The 18255-nt window shown below is 38.0% G+C and overlaps 1 protein-coding gene across 10 annotated transcripts in view; it reads right to left on the reverse strand.

Annotated features, from left to right (window-relative positions):
- The window catches only part of APBA2 (amyloid beta precursor protein binding family A member 2), a 71632-nt gene that overhangs the window by 8905 nt on the left and 44472 nt on the right, over positions 1-18255 (reverse strand). For 8 of the 10 annotated variants that reach the window (XM_079317734.1, XM_079317730.1, XM_079317736.1 and 5 more), the window contains 7 exons: positions 15967-16047; positions 14786-14822; positions 10020-10165; positions 8727-8762; positions 7162-7248; positions 3649-3834; positions 725-904 (listed from right to left, as the gene is read on the reverse strand). In XM_079317734.1, coding sequence (XP_079173860.1) covers positions 725-904; positions 3649-3834; positions 7162-7248; positions 8727-8762; positions 10020-10165; positions 14786-14822; positions 15967-16047 — 753 coding nt within the window. The remainder of the gene's footprint in view (positions 1-724; positions 905-3648; positions 3835-7161; positions 7249-8726; positions 8763-10019; positions 10166-14785; positions 14823-15966; positions 16048-18255) is intronic. The other 2 variants (XM_079317731.1, XM_079317739.1) reach the window with 1 other exon arrangement.

Below are 18255 nucleotides of genomic sequence, written 5' to 3' on the forward strand. Positions count from 1 at the left end.
AATCTGGTAGCCAGAGAAGGAGACTCTAACATTTTGTGGCTAAGGCAGTGCCTGCAGCCCAGGCTTTGTTCAGCTCCACTCCTGCCAGCACTGCTCAGGCTGTCTCTTGATCTCAGGGCTTGTGTGTCCTTTTCAGACAAGGATGTCTTATTGATTATTAACACTATTATCATTAATATTGTTAATTATTGAATATACTTGTGCCTAGCATGTTCATGTAAGATCACTGATGTAATGTAAATGATACCTTACCCTGAACTGCCAGTAACCACAGAACAGCCAACACCTATGAAGTGGAACAGAAGTTTAAGTAGAAAACATGCTCTTGAAGAAAATACATGGAATTATTTTCTCTCAAATGTGGAAAGACAGGGAATGCTGATGGCCAGCTGACTTCTGCTGAGGTTATGTATTGCAGAAAGCCACAACTTAGGTGAAACATAAAATTTCCTTACACTGTGTTCTGTGAATAGCAGAGAGCTTATCTAGCTCAGATGTAAATGTACTTTATTTCTATTCTGTTCAATGGAAACAGAAAGATCCTGAACATGAAAACAAGAAATCCTAATAATGCATAAAGGTGGTTTTAGTACACAGGACTGACAAAGGATACATCTTGGAATTGTAACATCATCCTTATAAATAACTAAAAATAGTTTTGAGATCTACATTACTTGGGGGGGAAAAAAAATCAATCTGAAATCAAAATCCAAAACTAGTTTACCTCTTTGCAGTTTTCTGAGTTGGAGAAGTGTATGAGATCATCATTGTACATCTCTTGGGTATTGATGATGTCACTGTATTCTTTCTGACTGAGATCCTCTGGGTTAATTCCATTGGCTCTTAAAAATTCTTGGTAAGCCACACTGAAAGCCTGACCAATTGACTGAGCTATGAGCTGTGCCTAGAATGTAGAAAAAACAGCTCAGAGAAATGACAGATTAACAGTTTTACCAATGAAACCACAAGAAACAAGCAGAGAGGATTTTAAGACAGAATCAAAATAAGGATCCTGCAAAGTTTCTGTGTTATCAAGGACATGAAGTCACTTTAAGGTCTGTTGTGCAGAAAGAACCCATTACATCTAAAATCAAATTGCAAACTCCATTAAAAGCCCCTGCTGCTCTCCCCTCCTCAGCACATTTCAGTAGCAAGCAGCCATATGCTGCTCCTGTACCCATTCCAACAAACACTGGAGAGTCCTGGCTGCAGCCCACGTGGCAGAGTGCCACCAGCCCTGCCTGTGACACAGCCAGCCTGCAGGGAGAGGAGAGGAGGGATGCTCTGCTTGCACATGCTGCATGTGAGCACTGATGCTTCTGCTTGTGGTGACACCTGCTGCTTTTCCACCTTGGTTTTCCAGGACTGAAAGCACTGTTTCAACACAGCCATCTGCTCCCCTGTTGCTGTCCCACATTCCCAGCAAACCAGTAAATAACATCCCTGCTTCCCCCCTGCACATCTAGCACAGCTATTCCCATTCACACCTGGACTAGCAATGTCAGTCATCATTTCAGGAATGCAGCCAGCCACGATTAAAGCTTGCTAATGTTGGGAACACCCATTCAAAATCCCTTGTCTGTCTTAAATTTTGGAGCACTTATCTGCACATTCCACTAGATGGCAAGGGAACACAGAGAAACAGATCAGTAAAAGGAATGTTTAGTCCACTTTTTCTACATTTGAATTATTTTTTCCCTACTCTGAGTTTACTGCAGCTCATAGGAGAATGCCATATTGAATTTTGTATATTTGTGGGTCATCATTTGTGGGCTCATTGGGGCATATGAATAACTTCTGATTATATGAGGTGTTATTATTATATTATAATATTAATTGTGCCTTACACTCCCTGAAAATATTACTAATCAAATCTGTATTCTGGAAATGCAACACAACTTCTTACACAGCCAGTACATTTTAAATGCATTTTGAATGCATGGGGTTTTCTGGACATTATAAATCTTTATCTTCTTACAATCTGCTGGTTAAGTGTTTTCTTTGATGCTGAAAGGTTGTTTCCTTATTTAATTTGTGCTGCTGTACACAAAAGCACCAATCTGCTTGACTGGAAAATTACTTCAGAAAATCAAGGACATAAGTAACTTAACCAGTCACCAATTGTTTCTTCATATTTTAAAATTTATTTTCAAATCTTTGCTCTATACCAATGTACAGAATGACATACTATGCTGACTTGGAAGGGACCCATCAGGATCATCAATTACAACTCCTGCCTCTGCACAGGACATCCCCAAAATTCCACCCTGTGCACCTGACAGCAAGTCCAAACACTTCCTGAAGTGGGTCAGGCTAGGTGCTGTGATCACTGCCCTGGGCAGTATGGTGGTACAGAAGCACCCAGGACATTTTCATATCATTCCATTATTAAAGTTCATCACCAGTCCTTACTGAGTGCTTCTGATCTCCATTACCTCTTCTTTCTCTGTAGTTCATTCTCTGCTTCTGCCTTCATTCTACATTCCCTAAACCAACATCTCCAGATTTCACATTCTATTCTATTGCTGCCAGTAAAAGTCAGTTCTCACATCTTAATTTCACCTCAATCTCTGAGGTCTTGTGAATGTTTATGGAAGTCTTCAGCATTATGCACAACTTAGAGATAATGTAATTAAGGTGCTTGAAAAGGTTACCCAAGGAAAGCTGTGACAGAGTTGAGCTAACTAGGTCTCAGAACAACCCCAGTCCAGCACTCTAACCTTTAGTGAATGCCATCTCTCCTTCCCAGGCTTAATTGCTTTAAAATAATGAAAATGGTTTGCTTAGCTCAAAATATATGCAACCTCTGAGTTATCACTGTCTGACCCAAAGAACTCCATTATTTTTAATTTGTTATTATGCCTAAATATATACCTAGAAATTATATCTATAGCTGTTCCTATAACAACAGTGATGACAAATATTTAGTACTGTCAAGTTAGAAACAGACAACAAATTTTGCTTTTCTGTTTTACTGGCTTGCTGTACTTTTCCACAAATGTTTTAGGTTAAAGTCCCTTGCTCTGCCACTTCAGAAAAAAGTACCTAATTCACTACAATCCCAAACCTGGATATACAACAGCAGTAAAGCAAGGTTATCTTCTATCAAGAGGTATGGGATGGCACATCAGCACTTTTCACAACAGTGAAACAGGATGGACAGCAGAGATGGACATAACTCTATGATTCTATATAAAAATTCTAATTAGTAACTTTTATTAGGGATGAAAAAAGAGAACTGAAAAATAAACAGCTGAATGTGTTCCTAAACATCAAAGGATCAAGTGGCATGTTTGAGAGTACATAAAACTGCAGGTCAATAGCCAGGGGGAACCAGGACTGGGTAAGGGCAGCCTTGTGCAGCCCTGCCAAGGCAGTAGAAGAAACTTGGCTTCAGTTAAAAAAACATCCAGAATGGTTCCACCTCCTTCCAAGCACATGGAGGTACGTATGTGCCATTTTGTGTCAAATCACTGGACTAAAGGATACAATCCAGGATGAACGATCAATTTGACATCCCACAGGTTAATTTTGTTACCTTCAGAGCCCTCTACACGTGGCTTAAATTAACCGATTTAAATTAACGTTGTTCAATTAACCGATTCCATTAACCTATGTCGCTTAAACCAACCGACTGCCTTGACTCACATCCTCTGATTCAAAGACGTGGCAGATCATTTTGTACTGCTTCTTGCCCTCCTGGGCGCCGGGGGTGGTCTCGATGCAGTCCTGGGATGCGGAGCGGGGCATGCGGCGCCGCGCCATCAGCACCACGATGTTCCCGATGTCGGCGATGTAGGAGATGGTGCGCAGAGCGTGGTCCATCATGGTTTCCTGCACACAGGACACACAGAGCATTTCTCCACGCTTGCTGCTCTGCTGCTGGCAAGCTGCCCTCTCCCTGACTGCCCTTTCCGTGGGGCCAGAGCGGATATTCCCTCTGCAGTCGGAGAGAAGTGGCCGCTCTGGCCATTGGATTCAATGGAAGTGTTGCCTGAGCAAACACAGCATGGCTGCTACTGTAGAGCAAGAATGAGGAGCTATGCTACTGTTCTACATTTGTTTTCGTGCTGTTGGAAGTATTATGGAAAATTATTTACATATTTTGGTATTATTTTGTTGTTGAACTGTTCTTAATGAAAATCTGAAAAACGCTTCTGGCTGGGGTCACTGGTCAGATTGGAGAGTTTTTCCAGGCTTTTATCCATTGCTCAAACTAGACACAACCAGAAGCATAATAGTTGTTGATTCGAACTAGTTGAGGATGTGTCCTGACCTTTCCTGTCCCTCACCCTGAACAGCTAAAAGCATCCACCAAATTCCATCTTAATAGGAGCAGAAATATTTGGTACAATATAATTTGCAATTTTAATAATTTATATAAGCAGCATTCTTTATGTAAATAGTTTGGCACTAATTTAGCATTAGTTGAAGAATTTTCTAGGACCTAAGGAAGAAGGATTGTTCCTCAAGTGAACAAAAGTAATTGTTTTATGAAATTCAGTACAATTTTTTGACAGACAAAACTATAAATTATCATTGTTTCTTAGAACCACTTGTCATGCTGAAGATAATCACTGCCCATAAAATTATTGTAATGATTCTTCTCAGGCTTGAAATAATGCTTGTCCCTAACCTATGAAAAGTAATGATGTTTAAGAGGTGGTTTGGGGAGTGTCTCTAAGGGCTGCAGGAGCTCAGGAGGATTTACAGCACTTCTGTCAGAATGGAGAAACATTTTATAATGGACATCTCTCAGCAGGATGTTGGGAGCTCTGCAGAGGTAATTGCTTTTCAGCAGTGTGCACTAAGTATAGAGTAAGGGTGTAATCAGACATGCAGTGTGCACAAGAGTGAATGCATTGGGAAAATGAAGGTGTTTCATCTCACCTGCCAAGAAAGGCTTTCTGCCCATATCATCACACAGAGATTACTCAAAGGATTTGAGTCTTTTTTATTTTCCCCTAGTAGGGGTGAAAGCAATCATTCCCCCCCCCCCCTCACATTTTTCCTGTTAACAATACTATCTAGTGTCTGTAAACATGAGTTTACTTTTGACTTACTTCTGACTTGACTTTTTCCTTTCTTTCTCCATATTCCATTGTACTCAATTTTCCATTACCAATGCCTCTTTTTCACACCTCTCCTTTATTACTTTCCCATAAAACCCTCTATCTTTGCCCATTGGCCTATCTGTTCTTTCCCTTATCTCTTTTCTAGTCCCATCATTGTTGTCCTTGTATTTGTCCTTAGAAATTCAGCCTCTCTCAGGCTTTTCTGAAACAATTGTTCTTTCCTCCTGCCTAGATTGGTCTTCTTTTCCATGGGATTCTTTTAAAACCATCTTTGTTATTTCTCCTGAAACCCAAAGAACAGCTGAAGGAAAAAAACCTAAACATTTCTCCAAGCTCTGAAGTTCTGTAGTCCTGTGGGAGTGTGAATTAGACAGCCCAATGAGTCAGGAGATTTTATGGAGCTGATCATGCACCAGAGGCTCTGCACACACACACACATTTCTGAGCTCTGCATCTTTACTTTTCTTTCTTCTTTTTCCTAGTTGCTTCACACCCAGCTTCTATTCACTGGCTGAGCAGGAATAAACTGCTGTGGCTTCTGCAGGTTTGGGGCACCCCACAAAGCTGTGGCACAGGGAAGAATTCTGCTTCTATCAACAAGGCCAAACACAAGGCTGCTCCTACTTCATCCCTACTAAACAGGTGCTGAACCTGGGCTGAATGTGCTCAGCAAATAAATGCATAAGCAACCAGAAAGTGGCAGGGGTGCCATTTCCTAGTGGTGCTGCTCAGCATTTTGAACCTTGCTGCATGTCATTTTCTGAATGGGAATTTTACATTTTCATTCAGCTGTTACCTCACGTGAGCTATACAACACTACAGATGGATTAAAACGTGGCATGCTGCAGAAATAGGGTTGATGTAATTGATAGAGCCATGAAAATACACATTGTCTCTGCCAGCTGCCACTCCAGCTGAAATTGAACCATGGTAATTACACCAGTGAGGAACTTCACTAGCACTGAAAAGTGTTACCAAACCAAAAATGCTAAAAAGTCATGGAAATAATTTTGTTACAGCTCTCTGAAAGACACACTGTAAAATAAAACCCGAATAAAACCATTAAAGGATTGTAATGTTGTCCTAAATTTCAGGAAGAAGAAGGTGCTTCATAGTCTCCATTGTTAAAGAAACAGTTACAATTAAAACCAAAACCCTAAATGTAAAGTGCTACATTTATCTTCAAGTGTCTCCTATAGTTTCAGCTAATTTGTTAATTTAGCCATATTTCTGAACTCTGATCTGATACACCAAGTTACAAGTTACAAGTACCATGTTCTCTTTCTATTTTCCAAGTTGTTTAAGAAAATACTGAACAGTACTACATTAGACAAACATGCTTGTGAGTCTCACTCTGCCCTTTTTACATTGCCACATAAATGGCAATATATCAGACATAACTACATTCTGAAGTTCTTATAAGCCTGCTTCTATCTCTAGATATATATCTAAATCATACAATCTAGAAAATATTATATGACATTAAAGCCTTATTTAAGTAAAGAGATGGCAGGTGCTGCTTCTGTGCCATAGCTGTAAATTCCTGAATAATTCCTTTATATGAAGATCACCTCTTGTTGAATATAGAAGCATTCCTAGAAGTTGAGGCTGATCATTGCTGTGGTCTCCAGATGCTGCTTTTATATGAATGATTAATAGTAATTTACCTTAGGCATGAGGATGGTGGCTCAGATGTGATTTATAGAAAAAAAAATGAGATTAAATGTTAAAAATGGCATGGTATGAATGGCTTAGTCAAAGCAGCAAATTACTTCCCTGTTAGACTGTAAATCTCTGAAGCTGTTCCAGAGGAGTGGTGTACAGGCATTCTGAAAAGCTTTTGAATCTTTTTTTTTAATTGAATTTAATTGTGGCTCAATTACAGCAGCATGCAGATATCTTCCAATACATCAAATAAGCAAAACAGGTGTCAGTCTTACTATATTGGCAAGTGTTAGAGCAATAGGAGCTCTTTCTGAATACTCTGAATACCTGAATTTGTCTAGGTTCAATAAAGTGTCCCACTAATTGTATAAGAGCACAACCTAACTCAAAATTATCCTCCAAGAGTTTAAATACAACTTACCTGTGTGTCTGCATTTAGAACTTTGATTCTCTGTGTGGAGATGAACAGATCCACTTCAGTCAAGGCCTGGGAATCTCCCTCTGAGGTCTAAAAGACAGACCTTTGTTATAAGGGGATTTTTATTTTCACAATGACAAGTTCACTGACTGCTTCAAGCATAATGTGATGTGAGGCAACTGCACTTTAAACCATTACAGAGCTGGCTAATCAAAGGTGTTTCTAAAGACATGCAAAGAGTACATTTATTGCATAGACAGTGAAGCCTACTCTGATCTTCTGGGTAAGAGGGAATATTTGGAGCCTTTGGGATTGACAGCTCAAGTATTAAAATTCCCTATTTATAGCCAAAACAGGCGAAAAAAGTATGGCTGTTTTTTCCTCACTTTCTCACAGATGCACTTCAGTACTTGAGGCACCAGACTTGAGAAAGTAGAACTGAGAAGGTGACTTAGTCCCCATCAGCTGTTCAGCCCTTGCTACCTTCAGTGAGCTCACCAAAAAAAGTGAAAACTGATGCTCAGTACTGTGGTGGGGTTTAGGACTTTTTTTTTTTAAGCTTTTTGTTTTTTCCACTAAAACAAAGTACTGACAGAAGGCCATCAGGGGACTTTTAGACCACAAATTTTTTTGGGCACTGCTCAAGAGGGAACCACTTCCATAACCCATCAGAGGGCATGGTGACAGAGCAAGAGGGATTACTTGCTCCAGTGTGACTCCTGGCTCTGTTCACTTTACAAAAGAGGAGAAGAGGTGGCAAAGCAGCTGCTACCTCTCACTGAAGCACTGTCCAAGAGCTTTCCTCATTCTCTAGTCCAGCAGGAACATATGGATTGCTCCAGGCTGCCTGGCCACAGGGCACCACTGCAGCTGGTATTGGGCAGAATGGCCACAGATTGCCTCAGCCTGGGCTAAAGGCAGGCACCAGTCTCCAGTCAGACACTGACTCATGATGAGAATGATGCACTTGCTAATCTTTTTTGGCATTATAAAGGCTTAGCCATGCCTATAATTAATCTAGATTAATTTTATTCAAATTATCTTATGGCAAAATACAAAGCAAGCACATTGGCAGACACTATTTGTATTGCTTCCATCCTTATGGTGATATTTTTGTCAACTGTATTTTGTTATCTGAAGTATTGTTTTTAACTGAGTGGAATGTTTCCTGTATGAATTGTTCCAGCTACTACGTGGTGAATTTATTTTGGTTTTGTGTCAACAATAATTTAATAAATATACAGTAAGTCACAGGCACAGGAAGTATGTCATATTGCTTTAGCTAGTAAAATCAAAATAAGCATCTCCCAGATAACAATGGCTGTACATCTGGAGTAAACAAATCACAGGTATTCAACAGGAGAAGGGCAGCAGACAGGCACTCCAGCAAATGAACAATGAAGAAAATGAGTTCATTTTACTCCATTCAATATTCTACTGTGGAACAAAGAAGAAACCAAAATGACAACTTTATGAGGATCTGAAATGAAAGACATGACACTCCATGGAAAACAAGGACAACAGAAATGTAAGTAAACATTAGCATTCAAGAAAAACAGTTTACACACCGCTTTTTTCTTGATTTTAGCCGCCTTTTGCATCCTCTGAGGAGTAGCATAAAAAAAAGAATGCAGACAGATGTACACACAGGGAAAGAGAAAAGACAGTGGGGGAAGTCAGGGAAACTTTGACTGTGAATCCAGACTGCTGAAAATTAAAAAACTGGGAGCAGTGAGGGAAGGAAGTGCAAGAGAGAAAGATTTGTTTATACCTTATGCAGTTCTCAAGCATAACTGGATTTCATGGCATTATGCATGTTGAGAATTGATTATAAAAGAATCAGTACCAAAGTCTTGTCTGTTATCAGCTGCTCCCAATATTTATCCTCCCAAATTTACAGCAGCCAAAATAGGAGCACATGCATCTTAAACATCTTAAAGGTTTTGTCTCCATCACACATCTACATGTAACTGTTGAACAAAACACAGCTCAAGTTCCTGCCATGACTGTGTAGAGCACAGATTAGGGTTGGTATTAATACATAAACCAGTTTTTAGGCAGTTAATTGCAATCAACAATTACTGTAGCTTGAGATATCACAGTATGCTAAATAGAAACAGAAAGGTTTGGAAAGTTTAAAGAACTGGAGTTTTCTTGGATTCCATTTCTTTCTAAATGCTGAATCAGCCATGACAATCTCTTGTAAATGGCCTTTCCAAACCTGTTTCCTTCAAAACCATGCAAATTTTGGAAATTAAATATTTCATTGACTATGCACATACTTTTTCTCCTAGCATTTAAATCTGCCTCTAACAGTGTGTTTATTCAGATGAGGTACTTACAGCAGAGGTAAAATAACTTTTAAAATAAAAATTCCCTACTGAGATTCTTAACCAAAAAATTATTTTCTTTACATAGCTATATGAAGCAATGTATAATACATTATTTACAAAGAAATTGTTCACTGCATATAACATCGAATCCAAACAATAGCAATGAATATCTTGTCCAAAAAAAGTCATAAGTAATAATATTGAGATTAATTTTCTAAATTTGTGATAAGTTAAAGGAAGTAAGTACAGAAGAGTAAAACCACAGTCAAATTAATAACCCAGTGGAATGTTTTCTAATTGCAATCTGCAATGTGTTTCTTACACTTGAATTTGTTACACAAATTTTGAATAGACTCCAGAATAATTTATATTTTGCTGTGTGCATTTTTATAGCAAGCACTGTCAACGAATGGTATTTACAATACTTCTCTCTACTTACCTAGCTGCAGCTCAGGAGAGGTTTGAGGCTGCAGACTGTGCAGCATTCAGGGCCCAGCTGTTAAAGGATCAGCCTGTAGGGATCCCTACCTTGACACGGCTCACTGCCTCCTGCGCCTGCATCATCCGGATGTTTTTGGAAGGGTTGCGCTCAGACAGCAGCTGGGTGGAGCCCAGGTAATTGGCTGCAAAGATGATCCCATCAATGAGGTCCTCAGGTTCACAAGGTCCTGGAACTGACAGGGGATGAGAAGTTGAGGGATGGATATTGAGGCTTGAACAATCTTTCTCATACTGGGACTGTGCTCGCCATCCTCTTTATTCAGCTGTTAAGCTTTACATCCAACTTGATTAGATTGACAGTAGAGTCATTCCAGAGTTTGGCTGGAATCTCTTGATAGTGAACATTTTTTATTCCTCAACAGTTCTATAAAAGAAATGTGCTTTGAGCTAGATCTACTTGATGACCGTCTAATGCATTTTTTTTAAACTATAAAAAATCTTGAGTGAGGAGAAAAATGACACTGAAGGGGGATCATAATTTTAAAAAGAAGGATTACTGTTCAGAGCTCAATTTATTTATGATCAAGCCAATGTGGAAGATTATTATGTGGAAAAGAAAAAAAAAATATTTGGCATGCTATGCTGATTAAATGTACTGAAATAGTGGTTTACATATACATCTTTTAGTGAGTTTTCCTATCCTTTGTATTCCCATCTAATTTAGCAAGTGTTCCAGCAGAATATAAATATGATTAAAAGGAGTGACTTCCACTTTAGGCAGTGCTGCTAACACTTATTCATCCCTGCAGATCTCAAATCCACCTGCCAGAAATCTCAATCCCCAGCCAAAAGCCACAGTCTTTGTAATTCAATACTTAAGGTATATATATTTATACCAGTCCTGTATTCTTCAGAGACCTGAGATTAATTAACAATGCTCACACAAATTGGAGTTATTTCCTTTGCTATCAAACACCATAGTTCTAATGCTCAAAAGGGTAATTTTATACCACAGAACACATTTGATTTAGCTCACATCTGTGCAAATCCAATAATACTTTAGATCTTCACTAGAACTCAGAATAGAATTCTGTGGAATTTAAAATTTTCAAAGTATTGGGAAAGCATAAAAAAATATCTTGACAATCTCTACTAGAAGCATGAAAATCCTCAAAGAAATCCTTGAGAAGCCAGTAATTTGGAAGTCATTAAAACTCTTCATGAAGGCCAAGTCTTTCAATATCTCAAAAAAACAATCTTTGTTCTTGCAGCCTTAATTCACTAAAAGAAATCAAAAAATTAAAATTCCACAAGCACTCCATTCCTGTATCAGTGTCTCAGGATTCTCCATGTCCTGTTCTCTTTGCTTTTATCTCTGTACCATGATGTTTTTCAGCAGATGGATGGTGTATTTTTTATGCTGCCTTATCTGATGGTGTTATTCATTTGTCTCTTCAGGTCTAAAATTTAATCTCATACATCTCTACTCTTTCCAGCATGCAACAAAATACTAATGTTGCATGATATTGACATCTTGTTTCAAGGGCAGTAGAGAGGGAAATTAATTAATGATGTGAATTTAATGTTAAGGTAGCAAAACTTCATTAGATACCTGCGTCAACACTCTCACTCAAAATTAAAGTTGCTTTAATTTTGTTTTCTTCCATTCACTTCAGGCTAAGTAAATGAGGCTAAATTGAATCAAGATTGCTTTAACTCTGAAATAGGCTTACACACACGTTTAAATCAGTTTAAGTAAACTCCCTTAGTAGGTAATTTAAATTAATTTTCTTGAAACGTTTGTGTCTGAAGACAAGTAAAACTGCAATTCTCTGTGCAAATTCTCATGCAATCATTACATTGAGCAAAATGCCTGGAATATCTTTGGGGTCTGTGCAACCTATGGATGCTACAAAGTTAAAAAAACACTTCTCATGCCTTGGCTGTTTGTGATAGCAATGGTGTTTTAAACTAATTTGCTTGAAAAAATTCTTGAACATGTAAATAATCTAGAGTGGTAAGCAATTTTATAATCCTCATGTTATTTATTTGGATTCCTTAAGGCTGGGGCTTTTTTTGTTGGATGTCATTGTCTTGTCTCTTCATAGCTTAAAAAAATTATGTTTTGCAGAATCATTATAAAAAGTCAGCTGCATTATGTATAAATCAGTGTGCAGAAAATGCTTACAGCAGTACATAATACAGAAAAAAAAGACCAAAAAACCCACCAAAAACATGTTGGTCAGAAAACATTTCCAACATACATTTCCCATCATGAAGGCAATGTAAGCAGCTGCCAGCTAAAGCAAGACAACTCTTGGAAGGATGGAATGGTGTTGAAAATTGCCAGGGTCAAATTAGGTCACCTGGGTGTTTTCTTCCCTTATCTCTGTCTGCTTTAAATAATGCAAAAATGCAGACTTGGCTGAGGTCCCAGCTCATCAGAGCACTTGAGCATGCCCTTGACTGCAAGAGTGTGGAAAGGCTTACTGATGAGGAAGGGAAGAAGGAGCAGGTTTCAAACATGAGGGTTAGTTTGATGTGAGCAAAAATTGCAATTTTATGCTGAATATCAGTATTTATGCTTAAACGTTAGATAACTATTTCTGAAAAATCTAACTGCAAATTTCTGCACTTGTCATAGCACTAGAGATTACTTGTTTTCTGCTGATCCACTAATGTAACAAATGTAAAGATATTTCTAGACTGAGTAGACTAGGTCCAAACATTTTTAAATGAATGTTTGTATTCATAAAATAAGAAAAAAAGAAAGCCCAACCAAAAAATATCAATAATTTAGCATAACTGAATTAATTAATCTGTTGGGAATGCCTTCTTACATCTACCTAACATCATGTAAGCCAAGGATTCAGACAGTATTTAGAAACTGCACTCTGAGCACAGTAGCTCAGTTTCCTGCTGAGCTCTCAGACTCCATGAAGTCACTGAGACTTTGGGATGTGTGGAACATGTAAATGGACACAGGGCTAAATCACCTTCCAGAATGTCTGTCTACAACTCTCATTTTCTGACTGACTTTTTTACTTCATTATAAGGGAGTAAAATTTATGGTGACAGGACAGAAAAGCCACTGAACATAGAACTAATTACTCCTGTGAGCATGTAGTGGTACTACTACTGAAACAATTCTAACAGCAAAGGACACTTAGATATTTAAAAGACATTATTTATGTTCACCTGGCATATGAAAGATATTATGGATCAATAGAAACATAGATATAGCTATGAAGTCATGCTGAAAGTGTTTTAAAACTGAATAGGAATATAACCAGAATGTGGTTGTGGCATTGCTATCAAAGCTCAGGGAACAGCAGAGTTTGCTGGCAGAATATTTTCTTACCTGCAGAAGGGCCCTGTAATTTTTGGGACTCTACATACAAATTAATAATAAAAGCTATGTTTTTCTCTGAGTTCAGAGAGCATGTAAGCTATCATAAGCTCCTAGTGAGCCATCTATTTATTTGCATTAGACAATTCTACCTATACCTGCAATAGAAGAAACCTACTAGACAGCTTATCCTCATATATTGTGCCACTACAGAAAAAAACCAGAGCAAGCAAAATGATTGAACTAAAAAAAGGTATTGTATTATGTAAAGGATATCCTGACCCCTTCCCAGCAGAGTAGTGAGCTGACTGGTATGTAAAGAAAAAGATATAACCTTTTATCCCAGCAAAATTAAAATGTGCAGCTGTATCTGCAGCACCACGAGGGGGGAATTGTCTTGCTGGCTTTAAAGTTCTGTACATGCTGGCCTTGCTTTGTGCTTGTCCACTATAAAATCAGCAGATGCTTATTACAAAGCATCATCTTACTTTCCTGTCTCTGCCACCCTCAGGGAGTGCATTTAAATGTGCTTCTATTTAAGGCCTGTTAGCTAGTACATGCCAAGTGTTCCATGTAATATCCCTCAGATGTCAACCTGAAGGGACAATCTTTGAACTTTACAGTTACATTCTAGTTCTTTAAGTAAATTACTGAAACAGAAAATGCTTGTCAAGGTGGTGAGATCAGGGAATAAAAGAAAAATGTGTTGGACATCCTAATATTATTCTAAATTGAATTAAGTTTTCCCTGAGTTGAGAATGGCATTAGAAATTAAGTTTTCCACATTCTTTTAAGGCTTCTATTATATGTGTTCATGGCAGACCTAAGGTACCAACCCTTGAAAGTGTCCTACTCTCTTTTCTCACTTTAGAGTGTAGTCATTTTCTTTGCAAGAAGAAGAGCTGTGTGCATTTTCCCTATAAAAAGTTCCTCAGCTGTCTGTGAATCAGAGAATGGTAATGTTTTTCAGTACAATCCTGTTTTATTTCTGCCCACCTGCTTGTGTTAATAAATTGACTTATTTTTCTTCAAACAGAATATATGTAGTAGCACTGCAGAAGAGATTGAAGAAACACCTGAAAGCTTTGCTCTCCTGAACAGAGGGTTGGATTACTATTGTTTGGTCAGTTCAGGAGAACCTTTTAATTTGTGCTGACAACTGAGGTTCCTAGAGTGCAATAATGGGCCCTGAAGAACACAGAGCTCTTACACATTCATAAATCTCCTGCCGGGGCCCACTGTTACACCCTTTTTAACCCCTCCCAGATTTGTAGCCATTCTTCATTTTCACCTGAATCCTTCTGGGAGTTCTACCTGCTCCTTTTTATCACCACTAGGTTCCCATTGCCATAAGGAGGGTGCAAATGTTAAATACTTCCATACTTGAACTTCTCAGCTGTGTTCTCTTGGGTTTGACTGGTTTTTAGAACTGTAATCTTTTATATGAATTAAAGTATTTGCTTCCACTTTATCCTACTCTAATTATGAATGATGTCAAACTTACCATCAACAAAACTTGGAAAGGAAGACACTTTCTTCGTCTGTTGAGAAATAAAAATAATGTAGCTGTAACAAAATAACTTTCACACAATTAAGTGAATTTTTATTACATTTAAACAGCTGACCACTGTCACAGAGGCACTGTTTAGCACACTGAACACATTACATTGCAGTCATTAACCCAACCTAACTGCTACACAGTGCTCTGTACTTGGGAGTCTCAAAGTATTTTAAGGTCCCACCAGACAAAAAATAAAAAAAAATAAGGGAGGCAGGGGTAAGACCATGAAAATGGCCTAGGAAGTCAAATGTTAAAGGAACAATACAAACCAGCAATTCCCAATACAATCAGTTGCCTACTAGATCACATTGTCTATTAGTGATGTCCCAAATTTCCAATAAGGAATATTTAACAATGTTTTACAAAGCAAGATCCTGGGTCAGTGAATGAAAAGAACTGTCCCTGACTTCTCAGTACATAGAATTACACTTAATCTTAGCAGGGGCCATAACAGTGCTCTTATTAGGCCACTGTCCCTAGTCACAATGAACACATAGTCTTTCAATTCTCTATTTTTTCCATCCTCATCAGTCATTCCCATTTCCAGGAAAGAGGCTGATTCCTCCATTATGGGAAAAGGCTTTAGAAATGTGCCTCTTACTTAATATAACAGGCTACAGACTAAATACGTTATGGCTTTGAGATACTCTTCTGCTTTTAAGTCTTAATTTCATTTCATTGTGTCTAGCCCCAAGCATAACTCATTCTGCATTCTCAGATGTAATTTTTGCTCCAGTCTTCAGTGACAAGAGCAGGTCTATCACTCTGTCTCTTCACAGCTGACTAAGCCAGGACTGACATTGGGAGGGGTGGGGGAAGAATGGAAGCAGAATATGATTCCTTTTGGATACCACTCCAATAAACCAAAAAGAGAACTTCTGAAGTGTGCTTCCTACTCTGCATGTCACCAGAAAAATTTGAGGCTTAAGTACATGCCATAGACAGTTACATAAAATGAATGAGGCAGCAAAAATTCCTGGGTATAGTTCAAAGCCTTTTCAGAGTAGGCAGATATGGTATTTACTGTCAGCTCAGGAAAAGAAAGGCAGCCTGGGTTTGTGTGTGTGAGAGGGAGAAGGCTGTCAGTGTGAGAGCTGCTCTCCCTGCTGGCCCCAGGAACTCACCTCAGGGGGATTGTTATTGTCAGCTGGGCCATTGAGGTCTGAACGCTGCTGCTTCCTGGGCTGCTCTAAACCATTGCACAGCTGCAAGGAAAAATAAAGCAATTCAAATCTGTTGGTTTTCTGGAAAGCTTCAGAACGAAGTAAAGATTTCATGGAAGTCAATCATGCAAAGATGATCAGAAAATATTGATCAGATTAAATAAAAATTCACAAAACTTTAATGTATTAAACTCTATTTATCATGTTCCCCATTACTTACTGAAATTATTTATGTACAATCAACATTCATTACTGGCACCAAAATATTATAATGTGATACAGCAGTTAGAATTTCCTACTGTTATTTAGCAAATATCAGTTTCACATAAAAAATGTTTAACTGTTTAATTATAATAAAGTATCTACTTTGATGAAAATAATAGGACATTTAAATTATCATCCAGTACTGATTTAAATTTAAATTATTTTATGTCAATGCAAACTTTTCACATGAAATTAAGTCAAATGCTATCATGTCCAAGTAAATCAGAAAGCAAAGTCAGAATTTTTAAATGCTTTTATTCTCAGTATTGTACAAAATCAAACCAGCCCTAGTGGCCATCTCTGATCTGAAAAACAGAATTCTGGCACTGAATGTAGGATTCTGTGTTTGTAGGATTCTATGTTTGCCCTCAAGGCATCTCCTTCCTCATGGGCCAAGCAGATTTACAGGATGCTGGTAACACAACCTCAGGCTTCAGAAGAAATGTGAAAGAGAAAATATAAAATCATTCACAAAGAAAAGTGTGTATTTTAAACTACAGAACACTCAATTTTCTCCTGTTCCAGTAGTCTCAGGGGCAGAATTTCTTCTCCAGACCTGACCCAAGTCACACAATGCCAGCACCCTACAGGAGAGTGCCCATGTCCTCTAAGTGACATTTTCATGGCTCAGATTTTCAGTGCTACAAATCTGGAAAACCAAGGCGATTTCTGGAACAAATTTTTATGGTTTAGGATATTTCATTTCCCCTTTTTTCATAGTTTCCCTATAATGTATAAAAATGAGGGCCAAAACACCACTGCTATTGTAAAGATTCAGAAACAAAAACTTTTATCAATAATTGTGCAAATGGAAGCCACTGAGGATTATTTGAAAGGGTCAGCCTGAAAGTTAAATGGGAATTTAACTCCTTGGCTTCTGGCCTTCCAATGCAGTATGTAGCTGTAGGCAAAGCAAGTCTTTATGTTCACCTCTAGACAAATAATTCCCTATGACTAATATTTAGTCAGCAGAACAAAATATACTGATGAAGCAGGCAGAGTAATGACAATTTTCAGGTAAGACAACATACACAAAGCAAAGATTCACTCAAATAGTAAGCAGGACTTTAAAAAAGAAACTACTATCTGATATATCCTTGGTATATCCCTGCTTATAAACACTATTCTGTTTGAGACAAGACAAATCTAATTATATTGCATGGCTAAACTAAGAGGGAGCAATCTGTCTTGATGTGCAGTGAAATATATTAATGAGGTAAAAAATTATCTAGAGGATTTTATAATAAAACAAGTATAATAATCATACATTATTTCCTAAAGTAGCAGGATTTAGATCAAGTATACTTTAAGCAGGGATTATGACACGGCCACAATGAAGATATATTAAACTGGAAATACTGACAGCAAATACATTAACTCTAATATGTACAACAGAATGTCAGTATTTTTAAAGCTGTCAGTGCTGATTACCACACACTTGACTGAACTGCAAATGTACCTGCATGTAAAGAAAAAGTTGTCTGTTTTTGTAAGCATCACCTGGTGCTGTGACATTGAAACAGTCTCTGCCTCAAATCTGCCATCTCAGTGGATTCAGTCAGCCCTAGGGATCATAATACCAACCATGCTCTGTGCTTTGAGTTGTTGTAAAATACCCAAAATAGTTCAGTTTAACTTCACAGATATGATGCCTTTCTTAAATAACCTAAGTGTGGAAAACCTGCAAGGAATAAGAGCTGTGCTAAGCACTGACTTGGGTTTAAGACAGGAGACTGGTCCACATGGAAAGTCAAACAAGATGTTCACTTTGTTTCTCCTTCTCTGTAAATTGTTTGGTCTTTCTTAAAAAATCACTGTTCTCTGGGGCAAATCTAGCAACAGGAACATTTAAATCACATTTGTTCACTCATTATTTAGCAAATGTCTAGCAAACAGAATATTAGCACCTATCATGAGCCAAGAATTAATAGCTGGGTATTTAAAAGGGAAGAAAATATTATAATAAGCAGCAATTCTACCTGTGAG

Source organism: Erithacus rubecula (genome assembly GCF_903797595.1).
Source record: "Erithacus rubecula genome assembly, chromosome: 14".
NCBI lineage: Eukaryota > Metazoa > Chordata > Aves > Passeriformes > Muscicapidae > Erithacus > Erithacus rubecula.